General features: G+C 35.5%; 1 protein-coding gene across 3 annotated transcripts in view; it reads right to left on the bottom strand.

Annotated features, from left to right (window-relative positions):
- Positions 1-16,833, bottom strand: part of FSTL4 (follistatin like 4) — a 459,349-nt gene that overhangs the window by 179,594 nt on the left and 262,922 nt on the right. For all 3 annotated transcript variants that reach the window (XM_087924402.1, XM_087924399.1, XM_087924401.1), the window contains exon 6: positions 8,478-8,598. In XM_087924402.1, the coding sequence (XP_087780528.1) occupies positions 8,478-8,598 (121 nt within the window). The remainder of the gene's footprint in view (positions 1-8,477; positions 8,599-16,833) is intronic.

Below are 16,833 nucleotides of genomic sequence, written 5' to 3'. Positions count from 1 at the left end.
CCATGAAAATTTCTGAGAGTCTAGTGGTATAAAAATGTTTTATTGTTTTTATTATTATTATATACTATGTTTTCTTTTATGTATACTGAGAGTATTTACATCAGGACAAATTCCTTGTGTGTCCAATCACACTTGGCCAATAAAGAATTCTACTCTATTCTATACATAAAATTGTGAAATCACAGCTCCCAGTTCTTTAGCTGGTGTTAGTCTTCATACTCATCAAGTTCTTTCCAAGAACATTGGATGTCATAATCTAGTGGCGTAGTACATGCATAGATCCAAGCAGTGTGGCATTACAATTGACAGAAGGAATTTTTGTCAATGTGCAGATTTTCTAAATGTTATCCAAGGCTTTTTGTAGCATCCAGTGTGCCAGTAACTGCTGGGACCACCACTGCCAGTTTATTACATTATCTTTCTATTTAAGTGTTTTTTATAATGATTATTATCTAAGTAAAATAAGAATTATAATCTATTTTTTTTTATTCAGGAAGTCTGTTCAAAGATTAGGTCATGACCCAAAGATGACTTTTTAAGAGGCAACTGGATTTCCTTGTTTTTTCTTTGAAAACATTTTGCTTCTCATCCAAGAACGTTCTTCAGCTCTGACTTCTTCAATCAGAGCTGAAAAAGCTTCTTGGATGAGAAGCAAAATGTTGTGAAAGAAAAAATTCTTGTTTTTTCCAGTTTCCTCATTAAAAAGCACCTTTGGGACAATCATGACATGGATGAATGAGAATCTCCACAGACAATTAGCTCATGAGAAGGCAACTAAAGTACAAATACACTTTACAACATCTTCTTTGGTAGATGCTATTAAGTGGTACTATGGCATTAAAGTTGATAATTGGTATCTCAGTTTAGGAACAAGTGTGGATGTGTTTCAAAGCCGCATCTTTTGTTTAAAATTTTTACAGTGATTCATACCAAAATGGAAACAACAAAAGGGCATTTTAAGGTATAGTCTCACAATTTCATCTGCAAATAGAGACAATGGAAATTTCAGAAACCAAGTGTAGTGGGGGGGAAAAGAATAATATTGCTCATCAAATCCACAAGGCCAGTTTCATTTTTCCTTCAAAGAATAGCAGTGTAACAAAGGTTAACAGGTGGAAAGAAGTGTAAGACTGCAACTTTGAGAAACCTTGAAAATTGGTGATGTCACTGAGATTAGATTTCAACGACTGCTGAGCAATTATTTTTAATGCACTTGCCAATGTTTAAAAAAGTAAAGCCAACTTCTTTCCTTATGCATATGAACAATGATAGCTCTCAACTGGCCTGTGCCTACCACGGAAATGTAGTGGGAAAAAATGCATACTTTACTATCCTTTTTAAAAACTGGAAGAGACGACAGCATAAATAATGCTAACTAAACAATCAGAAAGAACAGCTTTTGGACAACTGTATTTCTGTTCCAAGTGAATTAAACAGATTATAGAGCTGAACACTGATACTTACTATGCAATGTTTTTCTCCTGATAATAGTTTCCAAAACAATTTTTGTCATGTCTCCAAGACTTCATTTCTGAACTTGAATATTTGTGTCTTAAGGCTGTAATTCTTGTCTCAAATATGACACTGATTTCTAAATACTTTTCCAGTATAAATATTTTAAAAAATAGAAGGCTTCCTCCTTTATTTGACACCTAGCAAACTTGATACACATTTTTTTTATTATTATCTTCTCTCTATTCTGCATCAATATCATCATGAAAGTTCTTAGGAACAACTCCTTGTTACTAGTCTGTTGGCAGTCACCTGCACTGCATTCCACTCCAAAAGAAAAAGAACAGGAAAAAGTAGAGATAAATCCCAACTGCTATTTTTGAATTTCTACCACTGAGTTAATCAGGAATGAAAAGATGACTTTGAGTGGAAGGGAAGGGGTTAGTTGGAAAGATAGGAGGCGGAACTGCTATAAGAAAGATTGGTGGAGTAATGGGGCAAGAAAAACAGGATAAAATCCAACAGAACTTGCCTGCCAATGGGAAGGATTTTGTTGCTAGAGAAGATTCCCCCTTTGATCTCCAAATTATGTTCCACTATTACTATTCACTGAACCATAACATCCACGTTGTCAACATATAACAGTTCCATTCCAAAAGAGAGACAATCCTAATCAACATCTCCTGCAGCACAATGCCTTGAAGAGACCTGTTGTTTTTGCCTTTTTCTTTTTTGGTCTTGTAGCCAGAGAGAGATGCTACCCAGCTCCTGATGGACATAGAAACTTTAAATCCTTAAAAAAACAACAACAGAGAGACAAAGACAGAACTAGGGAAGGGAAGGGAAAAAAGAAGCTGTAAGCTACAAAAAAATACAGCTTCTGGTTAAAGTTTGAACTTGCCAGGGAACTGGAGAATACCCAGTAAATAAAGATAGAAATGACATCTGTTTCAGGGATATGTTAGTTCTAAGAAATAGATAATAAGTTTAGACAGAAATCTGTGCTAATAATTTCTTTTACTGTGCTGTGCTAACATTTCCTGTTGTTTTTATTTCTCCAAACAAGTTTAGTAATTGGATTTATTTCAGGCTTTTATGTAGAGCCACAGGATGTGCATGAAAAAATAAATTCTCTTTATAATCTTTTCTGATATTTAATTAATTTAAAATTTTCATCCCGTATCTTTATATAGATCCTGTGAGAATGCTCATTTATTGGAAGAGCAGTGATATCGTATGATCTCCTAGGAGTATTCAATCTTCTCTAATAAAATTTTCTTTTTAAATCATGTTTTCCCTCATAATTTGAATAGAACTTTAATTTACTGTATCTACTTCACTGCTGAATGTTAACATTTTGAATATTTAACATTTAAAATGATTTTTACAGTCTCCCCCCCATATATATATGTATATAAATGTGTGTGTGTGTGTGTATATATATATATATATATGTATATGTATATGTATATATGTATGTATATATATATAAAGTTATTTCTGGCTGTGTAGTCTACCTCTTGAAGGATAGGGCAGACATGCTGAAATCTTGAGTCATATAACTCTTAAGTTACATAATGTAACATGTGGATTGCAATATAGAGCATAGTTCCACAACTTTCTTGGTTTTTTTCTTTGAAAATGTTTAGCTTCTCATCCAAGAAGTTTCTTCAGTTCTGACTGAATGATGGGGAAAGATTCAGAATCTCCCTAGACAAAGGTGATGAGAATTTTAAAAAGTAGGTTTGGTAGATGCCAAATGGAGTACCCACCCACCCTGAAGATAGATGATGGAAATAAAAATTAGCTAGCCTATATCTCAAGGGTGGAGTCAGATGATAAAGAAACAGAGAGATTTGGGAGAGAAATATTTGACAATCCTTCTGTCCCTATCCCATCAGTTCAGAAGGTATAGTCATATGATATGCTATAGTCCTATGATAGTAATATGCAGTGTGAAGTGGTATATAAGTCTAAGTGCTATTCCTATTGCTATAGTCCTGTGAAAGTTTTCAGTGCAGTCTTTAACATAAAGGATGGAAGGCTGAGTCAACCTTGAGCCTGATGAGATTCGAACTGCTGGCATTTGGCAGAATTGGCCTGCAATACTTCATTCTAACCACTGCAACACCACAGCTCTTATATGATAGATGTTGCATTACATGAACATATATTTCTTGTTTTGATTTATGAAATCATATGGCTTGGATCCATGTCACCTAGGGGACTGACTATCTTTGCCAAATACAGTCAGCCTGCTATATGGTATTAGGCTGGGAATCATTGCTTTGAGTCCCTTTACCAGGAGATTTTAGAGGGACATGAGCTCAGCAACAAGGCTTTCCTGTCATAGCTCCATTATTCTGAAATAGTCTAACTCCTGAAGTCCAGATGTCTTCTATACTTTTAGTGTTTGGGAATGTGATAAAAATGTGGCTATTCTATTTGACTTTGGGGGTTTGGAGATTCCATTAAATGTTGCACTATTTATTTAATTTAATCACCTCAAGTATTATTTATTAGCAACAGCAATAGCATTTAGGCTTATATACCCCTTTACAGCCTTCTCTAAGTGGTTTACAGAGTCAGCCTACTGCCCCCAACAATTTGAGTCCTCATTTCACCCACCTCGGAAAGATGGAAGGCTGAGTCAACTTTGAGCCAATGAGACTAGTCAGTAAGCAGTCAGCAGAAGTAGCCTGCAGTACTGCACTCTAATCACTGTGCCATCACAGCTCATAATAGGGTACTGCAGTTCATTTTATGTTTAACTTATAATGTTAAGACTTTAGCTCTACATAACTTTTTGAACTTTTGTTCGGATTTCATTGCCTATTTCTAGACAAACTGAAAATGTTGCAATTTAACTCACTCTACCCTATCCTTCCCTTTGAGAACTATTGATATAAATATACTCCAATACCATAAGCATAGATAGTACTGCTACCTAACATCAAAATTGCATAAGACTGACTGAGGGCATGAATTTTAAAATATTTTTGAAAACAATAAAATAAATCCCTATAGAAAATAATGGCAAGACAATTATATCATATTTACCTAAAAATTTATTTGATTTTGAATCTGATATTAGAAAAACTCCACCTCCAAACAGAAAGAACAGAGAAAAATAATTTCATTTTCTTTAAATAAATCCTCTTAATCATTAATTCAACAGATTATAGGACAAGGGCAGTGTCCTGTGCAAAGCTTTGGCTAAAAACAGGCCAAAAAAAGGTGCTTTACAATTCTGTTAGCTTTAATTGGGTTACCATAAATTACTCAGAGTAGCTGAGAAGAGATAATGTATTTCAAAGAATCATAAATGAGGCAGAGATCTGTTTAGGGCACAACAGAATTCTTACTTAGATAACAATGAATATGGACTGGAAAGGTTTGAGGGCAGTGAAAAGTGATCTGAGAAGCAAACTTTGAGAAACAAGCTAGAGAAAGCCACAGAAGCCATGTCACTATCAAACCACAGGTCCATTCACAAAGAACTGGACCAACTTGGAAAGTGAGAACACATGAACAGAAATCAGGAAGAGACCTTTGCAACAATGGGAGAGTATCTGGAGTATTTTTTTTATATAGTCAATGTTTCTCAGTTTGCTTAGTTAGGAAATTTTATGCCATTTTCCCTACAGAAGTTGTTCAGATCTCCATTGGCAAGACTTTCTTGAGGCAGGATTTAACTCTTCACTGTCGGAATCAGCAGCCATTTGTTCTGGGTTTGAACTAACTCCCAGCAGACTGACAACTGTTCATTCCCACCCCAATGCTGAGAATCCACTAGTTTCCCCCACTTGACGATAGAATGAGAGGAATCCATAACAGGGAGCAGATAATTTTTTAAATAATATTCATTTTTAATTGACACATCTTTAAATATGTGTGTGCTTTTTATATCATTTTTTAAAATCCAGGTCTTTGGCCAATTTTTTTTTGTAAGCACAGATAGTTTTGCTTTGCTGTTTACCTGCCATGTACAAGCCCAGCAAAAAGAGTTGTGTTGTTTTCCCTGATGTTTTGTTTTTTTTGTTTTGCACATAGGGATGGCTGCTGGCTGTAAACAAAATAATAAAAGAAAAGCGGGGGTGGGAGATACCGCTGGTGCTTCCTAAGTACACACCTATTGCAAAAATATGGAAAAGGGTTTTTTAACCAACCAAACCAAAATGCATCATCTTTACAAAACCATTGCAGTTATTAGCAAGCCTTCTATGTGAAATAAAGTAGAATGTAGAGACATATTTGCATTATCTGCAAAATAAAGCACAACACAACACAACACAGAACAATAATCACATAAGCAACAAGAGAGCCAGTCTGGTGTTAGCCTGGTTAAGGTACGAAGCTAGCTTTATATGAGTTTTATTCCTGTCTGAGGCACAAAGCTAGCTGGGTAATCTTGGATCAGTCAATCCCTCTCAGCCCTAGAAAGAAGAAGCCGATACAAAATCTTCCCAAGAAAACTGCCTGAGATATGTTCAGGCAGTTGCCAGAAGTCAAGACTGACCTGGGGAACACATTCATACATGCATGTATACATGATATATACTCATATGAATTTTAACTTTCCTGCAGCATTAAAAAGAAATCCAACCACTTGCAAGAAAAGCTGGCAATCATGCAATTACAAGCAGCTTTCTTTGGTCTGGTTGTGCTTTTTCCTCTAAGTGACCTACCAACACATCATCCTATCCAATCTAAGCCAATAGCAGCAGTGATGTGACAAGTGCTGCTGTTTGGGATGGAAAAAGAGTTGCCTCTTGCAAGCTCTAAAACTACAGCCCAACTACAACAGTCTTCAGAGTAGCCAGAAGATTCAAAACACACAATTTTTTTACTCACCCTGTGGGGTTCTTTTTGCACCCTGAAATAAAACTTTCAAAAGATGTGTTTTGATTCATACTTAGAGCATTTAAAGAATATTTCCAATTCAAAGTGTTTTCTTATATCACCTTATCACAAAACCTTTTTTGTGCCATAGCTTTTATTCTAGAAACCTGGCAGTGTATTATTTCCAGTAATAAAAACACGTAAAAACATGAAACAAATCCTGTATGATAATTAAACACGACAGTTTTCCAGATCCTTAAACAACCCCTCTAAATGGCTTTATAACAACAAAAGGCTTCTCTTTTCTTTTTGTCTGAGAATAATTTGGAACAAAACACAAAGCATTGGAAAAAAGATTAAAATCACAGTCTTTTCCATGGTTACGTGGTAAATCTGGAACAGGAAGGTATTCATGATATAAAATACCATTAGTTACATAAGTCCCAGGGCAAAAGTAGAACTTTCATTTTCAAATTCCAAACATCAAAGGGAGACTAAATCAATGTATGTCTTCATAACTCCTAAAGCAGAAACATCTCAAAGAAATTAATATTGTCTTCCTGAGATATATATATTCTTAACATCAGAATCTTACAGAAAATACTTCTGGGTACAGTTGACTAAGTTCTCTAGGGACCTAAATTCTACAAAGCAATATTTGAACTAGTGATAAATAACTGTGCCTGGCTGAACTCATCTTGTTTTATTTCTCTGCTTCCTTAAAGAACTATCAAAAATGTTGTGATATTTCTGGGAATTTGCCAAGAAGAGTCAAAGGGAGGAAGTATCTGTAAACCTTCCATGCTCCATTCTTCTTCTAAAACAAATTTATACAGTAATGCTAGGGATTCAGAATAGAAGCAGGGTGACAATAATAGACTCTTGCTGTCTGTGAGGTCTAAATGCACTTTCCACTGTAATTATGTGATCCAGATTAAGTGAACCAGGAGGCCATAGAAGCTATAATTCAAAAATATCAGAGTTCAAAACTGAAATTAATTGAGTGCAGATCACAGTAACTAGGAAAGGGACAAATCTATTATGAAATACACTTGGATTTTATGAGAGTTGAAGTTGATGTGAACCCTGGAGAGTGATTCAATCATCATCATTGTAGCATTAAATATCACATTAAAATGATCTTTTGACATAAAAATAATATGGCTTTTTTATTGGATAAAAATTGTTTAAAAAGTCATGTTTAAGGGGCTCTTGAAATACTGTTACTTATTCACAATATAGACAAGTAAAGAATTATATTGACACAATTCTCTGATAGATATTAAAAGAAAACCCATAAACCTCCTGGCAAACTTTCATATTTTTCAGTGCTAAAACAAACCAAGTGCCACAAAGATTCTTTATATTAGTAGACAAAGAAGAATTGAACATTAACACCAGCAAATTGTTTTTTCCATGTGTATAACAAGAAATAACTTTCTACATAATATTGCAAATATTGCAAATAACAGTGAACAATAACAATCAAAGCTATTGCTAAAACAATTTTCCATGGACATCTGTTTCCATAAATTATTATTAACAATACATCTGCTGACAAAAAAAGGAGTCCTATATATTTTTACTATTTTACTATTGAAATCACTCCCATATCTCTATGTTTAAATGGCTATTTATTCATAAAGAAGCCAAATTGCATTTGCAATGGCAATAAAAAATACGATAATTCTTTAAGAAGAATGTATACCTTACCAAATATGCTACTACAAACAAACAGATAAATAAATAAGATTAGAATAAGAATATGAACTGAGTAAAATTATAGAAGAAATTCTGAACCACAGTGAACATTTGGCTTGCCTTCACTGATTAATAAAAAGTGATGATCAGATTTCCTCTCCCCTGCATGATCTCTTAACATCCCTTTGCCCCTAAAGCAAAGGCAGGAAGTGAGCATACAGCTCCTTGAACTGATTGTATTAATCTACTTCCACTAATCAAATATCCTCTCTCCTTCTCAGATCTTCACTGCTGGTAGCCATTTGCTACTAAAAATGGTGGCACACAAAACATGCATTAACCATTGCCTAGGAAGATCTGGGAAAGTTCAACGAAGACAAATATTACTGACTCCCTACAAGAAAAGAAGACCATTTTCTATCCTCCCTGCATTCTGCAACAGCGAAAGAGAAAGATACACACAGAGATAAGTTATTACTTACGGAATGCAGTATAAAGTTCCTGCAGGGTTAGGTAACCATCATGGTTGTAATCATCAAAACGAAGAAGATCTTCCGGAGTACAATTCAAGAAATCGTCTTCCAGATCTTCCTTTTTTTTCAACTATCAATAAAAAAAGATAGCAATATAATTATTCACATTTGGCTATCATTTTAATTATATGATTGGCAGGGGGTCATGTTCCTTAAAATTATTTAAATATTTATTGCTATTTTAAATATTTTAATCCATGCAGAGCATTTATGGAATTGGGAAGGAAGAAAGAAAGAATGAAAGAAAGAAAGAAAAGGAAGGAAGGAAAGAAGGAAAAGGGAAGGAAAACTCTGAATGGGAAATGCATGAAAAATTAAAAATATTAAAAATATTCAAAATAGGTCATTGAGAGATGAGCTAAGAAGTTCCATAAGCTTGTTGGTCATGCAATTCTTTAGCATCTCATGATTTATTGAGCAGAAGAGAAAGACGGAAAATAGAGGGATAGTTACTTTGAGTCCTTTTTTGTTTTTTTCCTACTTATCTGCTGATCTTAGATAACTTCCTTATGTCTTTCTTCCCAATAGTTAGCTAAGTGTATATAGCTTTCCCTATCCCCTATAATGTATTTTTGCAAATATTTCCACTGTTTGTTGTGGTTATAAAATCTACTTTGCTAATCCTTGCTTAAGTCAAGATTCCTGCTCTCAGGAACTCTCATATGTATTCATTTAACATGTTGTACACATAGAGAGGAAAGTTCTATGACACATATATACTTGTAAGGCCTTACTAGACACATAGCACATCCCAGCACTTATATTGACAGATTATGAATATGACACATCCAACTCCTCCTCCTCCTCTCTCTCTCTCTCCCCTTCTCTCTCTCCATTTCTCATAAATAATTTGTGATTCAAATTAGATTGTATGATATTCATTAGCCTGGTGTTTCTTAGATAATTTGGAGCAACAAACTCAGGAATCCATAGGGCACAAATATGAAGAATGGCAAGTTGGAGAAGACTACTCTACAATGATGAGAAAGAAAAGACCTGGAGTTAGCCGTCAAAATATAAGGAAGTTGAATTCTCAACAGCAGAAATGAGAAGCTCCAGGGACTATATCTGGCTTACTAGTGCCACTTTACTTTCCTCAGTTCTAATTAATGGCTTATATAAGGGGGGGAAAGGTAAAATTGTGTAGCTTCATAGTCAAGACACTGATTGTCTCACTCTCCATCACAATGAATGAAAGAACAGCCTAGCAATATATAAACTTCTCTCCAAATGCACCCACTAACACACTCTAACTATAATGATGGGCATTTTGCCAATAAAATAATGAAGATCAATTTTTCTATTAGTATAGTTATACTATATAATAGTTGGTCATAATGTAAGAATACATTTACACTTTGCTTTATAATTCAATCGCACAGTACAAGGTCATTTTGTGGTATTCTAAGCCAGACAAATATTATCACATATATGTTCAACCAATTAGTGTTCAGTCAAGAGTTAAAAGGCATATTGGCTGTTAGTTTGCCCTGCTTTGATCTATCACAATGATTCAGCCAAGGAGCTGATTTTGCTACAACCCATTAAAAACATCTCAAAGTATGCCATGCTACTATAATAATTAAGATGGGCAGCTTGTCTTTCCAAAGCTAGTTGGATAGGATTGAAATGAGTACTTTCAGACCATAAAGCAGCTGATATCTAGCTATTTATCTGTCTATTAGAGTCAATTATCATTTTACTATGGACTATTCATATTCTTTATTCTTTGAGCTGCTGTTTTATTATGATATTGCAGTACTCATTGTGACAAATAATATTCATCATGATCATAGGATGCAGAATTAACTTTGATGAGAATATTTTCATGAGATAGTCTGCAAGTGTTGACTTACAGATTTAAAACATTTATATGACTGCTAAGTGGTTTAAAAGACCAGCCTGAAAGCCCAACAAAAGAAATATCTTGTTTTCAAAGATCTCAGCATTACTGTAAATATGCTGGCCTTTTTAACTGTTAAAAATAAAATAAGATTTCTCAAAGTTTGTAGCAATAACGTTCAGTCTGACAAATCATCCTCTGGGTGTATGATTAAAGTTTGGAAGTATATTCACTGGATTGGGAAATTAAACAGGAAAGTTAAACAGAATAGGCCTAACCAGAGGCTAATTCCTAATGATGACCTGCCATCCCTTCCAAAGATAGCAGACAAAAATATATTGCTTCTGAGAGGAATCATAATAGTTGGCTGCTATTTCTTGCAAAAATATAATGGCAATCATGAAAGTTCATTTTTACTGTCTTCCAACAGTTTTCTTTCGATCTCCCAATACTGAAGCTAGGAATACACAGAATTTTCTGGTGTCTTTCATTCTCAATTCAAAGATTTAACATAAAACTGCCAACATTTGTGTACAAGTTGCAAAGCAACTATGGTCATCTTTATAATAAAACTTATTCTCAGTTATAGATTTTTGACTTTAGCATGGTAGTTTTGTATGTAAGTATGATGTTTAGATAGGAGTGAAATCAACATACAACATAAATAACATGTACCCCAAACCACAAAACAAACTATACTATTATAAATAATATTAGTAATGTATTTTTAATATAACATCAAACAACATCTGCCTATCCCAGCTTCTTGCGAAAAATTCAATAGGTAGATAAAATGCCAAATCCAGTCTAATCATCTGGATGACTGCCATAATAATAAATCCAGGTACAGACATCCTGCACAGCAGAACATGGAATTCCCATCCCCAACCCTTCAATAGCAACTTTGCTCTGGAACAAATGATCAGATTAGAGGTAGAACCAGGACTTCTGCAGCAGCTGGAAAGAGTCCCATCCATTGTCCAATTACCTTCCGCCAAGGGTGAATTTTGGAAAAATAGCTCCGTTTTAATCATTTTAAGTATAGTTTTTAATTAGAAACTGACACAAATAGACCAGTAAAGAAAAAAGAAAAATAAGAGAAATAAAGAGAAAGCAAAAAGTGCAAGAATAGAAAAAGAAGCAAAAAAAGAGACCCTAATTGCTTCTGATATTCTGTAGAGCACTTAAAAGTACTCAATGTTAACCATTTTGAACTCTATCTTTCCCTACCAAATTTGGCCCCAATAAGTTCTGTTTTCAGAGACTTTTTCCTGCTGATGCACAGGTGAATAAACAGACAAACCAAATCCTAATTCTCTTTACAGAGTATTTTTTCAACATTTTGTAAAGAATAAAACAATAACACATTAGAGAAAACTAACTAAAGGTAAAAGCGCTAAGTGCCCTAACCAGGGTTAAATGAGTAAGATGGTGGCACATGTATGTGCAGTGGCTTGACACTCCAGAGACCAGTATCTTTTAGTTAATTTATCGTGTATATACATACACAATTAATTTATTGTGTATATACGTACAATGACAATAAAGAATTATTATTTATTATTATACCAAAAGTATTACATTTTAAATGATTCTAAAATATATTAAAATATTGTTAAAATGACATTAACTTGGTATTATGAGGGGTGATGAACCTATTGCCTCACATGACAGGCAAAGTCATTAATGTAAATGCCGGACAATCTTTTCCAGGAGCTCATTCCATAATTAGAAGGTCAGATCTGACGAGAACTTTGTCAAAGTCAACCTCTGGCTGTTACAGAGAGTCTTCAGAGCTTCTGGTGATCATGTTGGGTCATATCATGGCTTTTGAAAATAGCTCCAAAGAAAGCTTTGAACCTTGTCCAAGTCTGGCTTGCTTGTATAAATATTTGCTTGTGTGATTTATGTCCTTAATAAACTTAGCATTTCTCTGGTATTCATTCTAGTAACCTGACTTTCTTCAGGTTACCACACGAACCTGAAAAAAAAGATGCCATTGCTTTAAGGAAGCTTTTGACTTTTAAGGCAGTGGAATATTTTACATGGGCTCATATATACAAGGCTCTTGTAATGAATAAATGAGAGACACAAGCAAGAGTAATAATAATATTACTACTTAGGGAGCTGTGGTGGCTCACATTGGGCCTGCGCACCACAGATGTTGGTGGCTCAATTCCTATGAGCAAAAATACCATGTAGGGACAAGGAGCCTCCCTCGATTGCTTACTGGCATTCAGGTGTCCCACAGGTAAAGATAACACCACTTGAAAAATTCCTTTCATAGAAGTAGTCAGCCACCTCAGTGATCCCTGGCTAACACATCCCATATGCTACGCCCCCCCCTCAAAAAAAAAAAAAAAAACCAAGCAAGAGAGACTTGTTTGAGTTCTAAAACTCCTTTTCCAGAATTTGTTTAGTCCTGGTAAATGTGCCAATACACAGTGACATATTATTAATTAGTTATGATTTACTGATCTTTTTAATAGTACACATTTGTTTCCAACTGATCTGCTGCTTGAATATTTATAAACATAACAAATATTACCATAATGCTCCTAAAACTCCCTCATTCTAATGGAAATGAACACTGTAGTGCAACTTCTAGAATGCTTACTGCTCAGAAAGAACAAATATGATCACATTTCCTCAAGTACATAGATATAATTTAGTTTAATTTACTTTATTGTCATTGTACCTCGTACAATGAAATCAAACACCATCTTCAGTGCACATCATGACCATGAAATAATAAACACAAACAGACATCCTTCACCCCTCACACATTGAACTGGAAACCCCCGACACCACACCAACACTGCACTATACAGCAGAATTCAAAAGAGCTACTGCCCTGGGATAGAAGCTGTTTTTCAGCCTATTTGTCCTTGTTTTTATTATTCTGTACCATCTGCGAGATGGTAATAGTTCAAAAACAGGATGAGATGGATCTTTAAGAATGTTTTGAACTTTCTTAAGGCAACGGGAGCTATAAAGCTCTTCCAAAGAGGGGAGAGGGCAACCAATGATCTTCTGGGCAAGGACGTTAACCTTCTGGAGTGCTGTCCTATCCACCACTGTGCAACTGGCAAGCTATACAGAGGTGCAGTATGTTAAGATACACTCTATGGTGCAGCGGTAGAAGGTCACCAGCAGTTTTTCTTTCCGTTGTTGTTTTCTGAGAAGTCTCAGGTAGTATTATCTCTGCTGGGCCCTTTTGACCAGTGCTGCAATATAAGCACCCCAGGTCAGGTCCTCTTTTATGGTAACACCCAGAAACGTAAAACTGGCTGCTTGCTTCACTCGGTCTCCATTGATAAGGAAAGGCTGGATGTCTGATCTGTTCCTTCTATAGTCCACTGTAAGTTTCTTGATCTTATTGGTGTTGAGGACCATGTTATTGTCTCAACACCATGCAAGCAACTGGTCCACCTCATCTCGGTAGACAGACTCATCCCCCCTGGAGATAAGTCCCACCACTGTTGTATCATCTGAAAATTTAGCAATGGTATTACTAACATGAATGGGAATGCAGTCATGCACATAAAGAGTATAGAGTAAGGGACTCAACATGCAACCCCTGTGGCATACCAGTGTTAAGAATAAGGGCTGAAGAGGTATGATTACCTAATCTGACCCTCTGTGAGTGTCCAGCAGGAAATTCATAATCCAAAGGCAGATTGAATAAGAAAATCCAAGTTCCAGATGTTTAGATACTAGCCTATGTGGAAGAATTGTGTTAAATGCAGAACTAAAATCTACAAAAAGCATCCTCACATAGCCCCCCTGCTGTTCTAGATGAATCAGAGCAGCATGAAGAGTGATAACTATAGCGTCCTCTGTAGATCTATTTCTTCTGTATGCAAACTGGTGTTTATCAAATGTATGTGGAAAACCAGAAATGATGTGCCAGCAGACCAATTTCTCAAAGCACTTCGTGATGATAGGAGTGAGTGCCACTGGTCTGTAATCGTTGAGGTTATTGATAGGGAACTTCTTTCGCAGTGGAACAATGGTGGAAGCCTTCAAACAAGATGGAATAGTGGACTGGGATAAAGACCGATTGAAGATCCTGGTAAAGACTGCAGCAACTGATCAGCCTTTAAGCACTCAGCCAGAGATACCGTTAGGACCGGCAGCCTTTCTAGAGTCCACAGCTCTCAGAATACTTCTTACCTCCTGTTCCTCCACAATGAGGTGGGGGCTACAATTGGCTGATGATTGTATTTTAGCTGTCTCTGATGTCTCCACTTCAAAGCGAGCAAATAAATGATTCAGTTCCTCTGCCAATGAAGCATTCCCCTGAGCAGGGATGACACTGGTCGGTTGATGGTTGGTAATTTGTTGAATCCCTCGCCACCGCTGCCTCATGTTATTGCTATAAAAATTATCCTCAATCTTCTTCTTATAATCAGTCTTGGTTTTTCGAATACCTTTCTTCAGATTAGCTCTGGCTACACTGTATCTTGCCCCATCACTGGACCTAAGGCCTTGGTCCTGTCATCCAGGGTTTCTGATTGGGATAGATCCTAATACGTTTATCCACAGTGACAGTATCTGTGCAGTGTTTGATATAGCACAGAGCAGTTGCAGTGTGTTCCTCTAGGTCAGGGTAGTAAAAAATGTCCCAATTTGTGTTCTCAAAAGAATCCTGAAGTTGTTGGGAAGCATCTTCTAGCCAAGATTTCACTGTCTTTATTATAGGCAGAGCCTGTCTCTTAAGAGAGATGTATGCTGGTGCTAAAAGCAGTGACGTATGATCTGATTGTCCCAAATGTGGTATAATCATGACTTGGCTGTGTAAGCCTGAGTTTGGAATGATCTGCAAATCTTTTGCTTTACTTTCCACTGGGGTTGTACTCTTGGATGCCTGCCTGAGGCTTTATTCTTTTTCATACATAATAATTCTATAAATACTACTAGTAATGAAATCTTGATATAGAATGAAAGATGAGAAATTATATCACTGCTGCTGCTACTAGTAGTAGCAATAGCACTTAGTACTTAGATTTATATACCCCTTCACAGTGCTTTACAGCCTTCTCTAAGCGGTTTACAGAGTCAGTCTATTGCCCCCAACAATCCTAATTCTACTGACCACGAAAGGATGGAAGGCTGAGTCAACCTTGAGCCTGGTGAGATTCGAACTGCTAAACTTCTGGCAGCCAACAATCAGCAGAAGTAGTCTGCAGTACTGCATTCTAACCAGTGTGCCACCACGGCTCACACTACTACTACTTTTGTGATCTAGAATGAACGTGTTGCTTTGGATACTGTTAAAACCAATTTACTGTTTGATAATATTCTGATTTTAATTTTTACTTCCAAGACTCTGCATATACATTAAGGCCTTCATTATGATCGGCCCTCCTTTCATTTCTCTTGAACCGAAGGAAACCAGTTCATCTCCCCCAATTGAGCTATAGATTGGTTTATTCAAAGTATGAGTACATTGTTTATTTCTATTTATTTCTATTGCATGTGTCAACATCTGTTCAATTTGTCAGCATATTTCTGAGGGACTCTGCATGGTATACATTACAGCATCAAAATCTAAACAATATATACAAATTAAAATGTTAAAGGTAAAATTTTAGAATTAAAATTATAAAATTATTTTAAAAAAATTCAGGGAGACAAAAAAATTGGACCTCCTTATTCTGTCAATCAGGATTGCAAAATAATTTAATCCTTTCCCCCGATGAATTTCTAATCTTTTTCTTTGTCTCCCACCTATTGTTCAATTCCAAATCCACTATTTTTTTTAAAGCTTTTCTGCTCCAGATTAAGGAAGAATGGAATGGAATGGAATGGATTTTTTTTTTCAGCACAGAGATTATTTTTGAAGTTTGTAGCAGCAAAGTGAGAAGTGGCATGATTGAAGAGCTACAGATCATTGGAGGGACGAGGATGGAAAGCAAATGAGTGGATCTGAAATATGGAACAGGAAAGGACTTTATTTTGTAATTAATTATTATAATTCAACAAAGTTTGAACTTCAAATCAAGGAATGCTAATTCTTCAAAATACGTTTTGATGATCTAATACTTTGTAACATATATGCTTTCTCATATGTTAGGGAGGAAGCAATAATTATAATAATAGCATAAGGAGGAAAATTAGGAACAACAAGGATTATCTGCTATGTGACACACATGTAGTAGTGAAGATTTGTGTCTGATGTCATCTCATTATAGTATATAAATACATGGTTAAGATAACTGGTCTGGGCAATCCATCATGCTCTTTCTGACTATAACCAGATATTGCTCAGAGTGCTAGAGCCACAGTATAATCATGATCAGTATAAAAACAATATTTCTGGAAACACTGCTTTCTTTTTATAGTTAATTAACACTTTTCTAACCATAAAATGATATTGTATATATAGATGATAAATAATAGTGTTGTAAAGTTTATATATTAAATTATTTTAGAAAAGGATGAAATTCTTACATTAGC

This window comes from Pseudonaja textilis, chromosome 2, assembly GCF_049901715.1.
Source record: "Pseudonaja textilis isolate UNSWEBS1 chromosome 2, rPseTex1.2, whole genome shotgun sequence".
Classification (NCBI taxonomy): Eukaryota; Metazoa; Chordata; class Lepidosauria; order Squamata; family Elapidae; genus Pseudonaja; species Pseudonaja textilis.
Note: the sequence above shows the minus strand (reverse complement) of the source record. Positions and strands in the feature narration are given on the sequence as shown.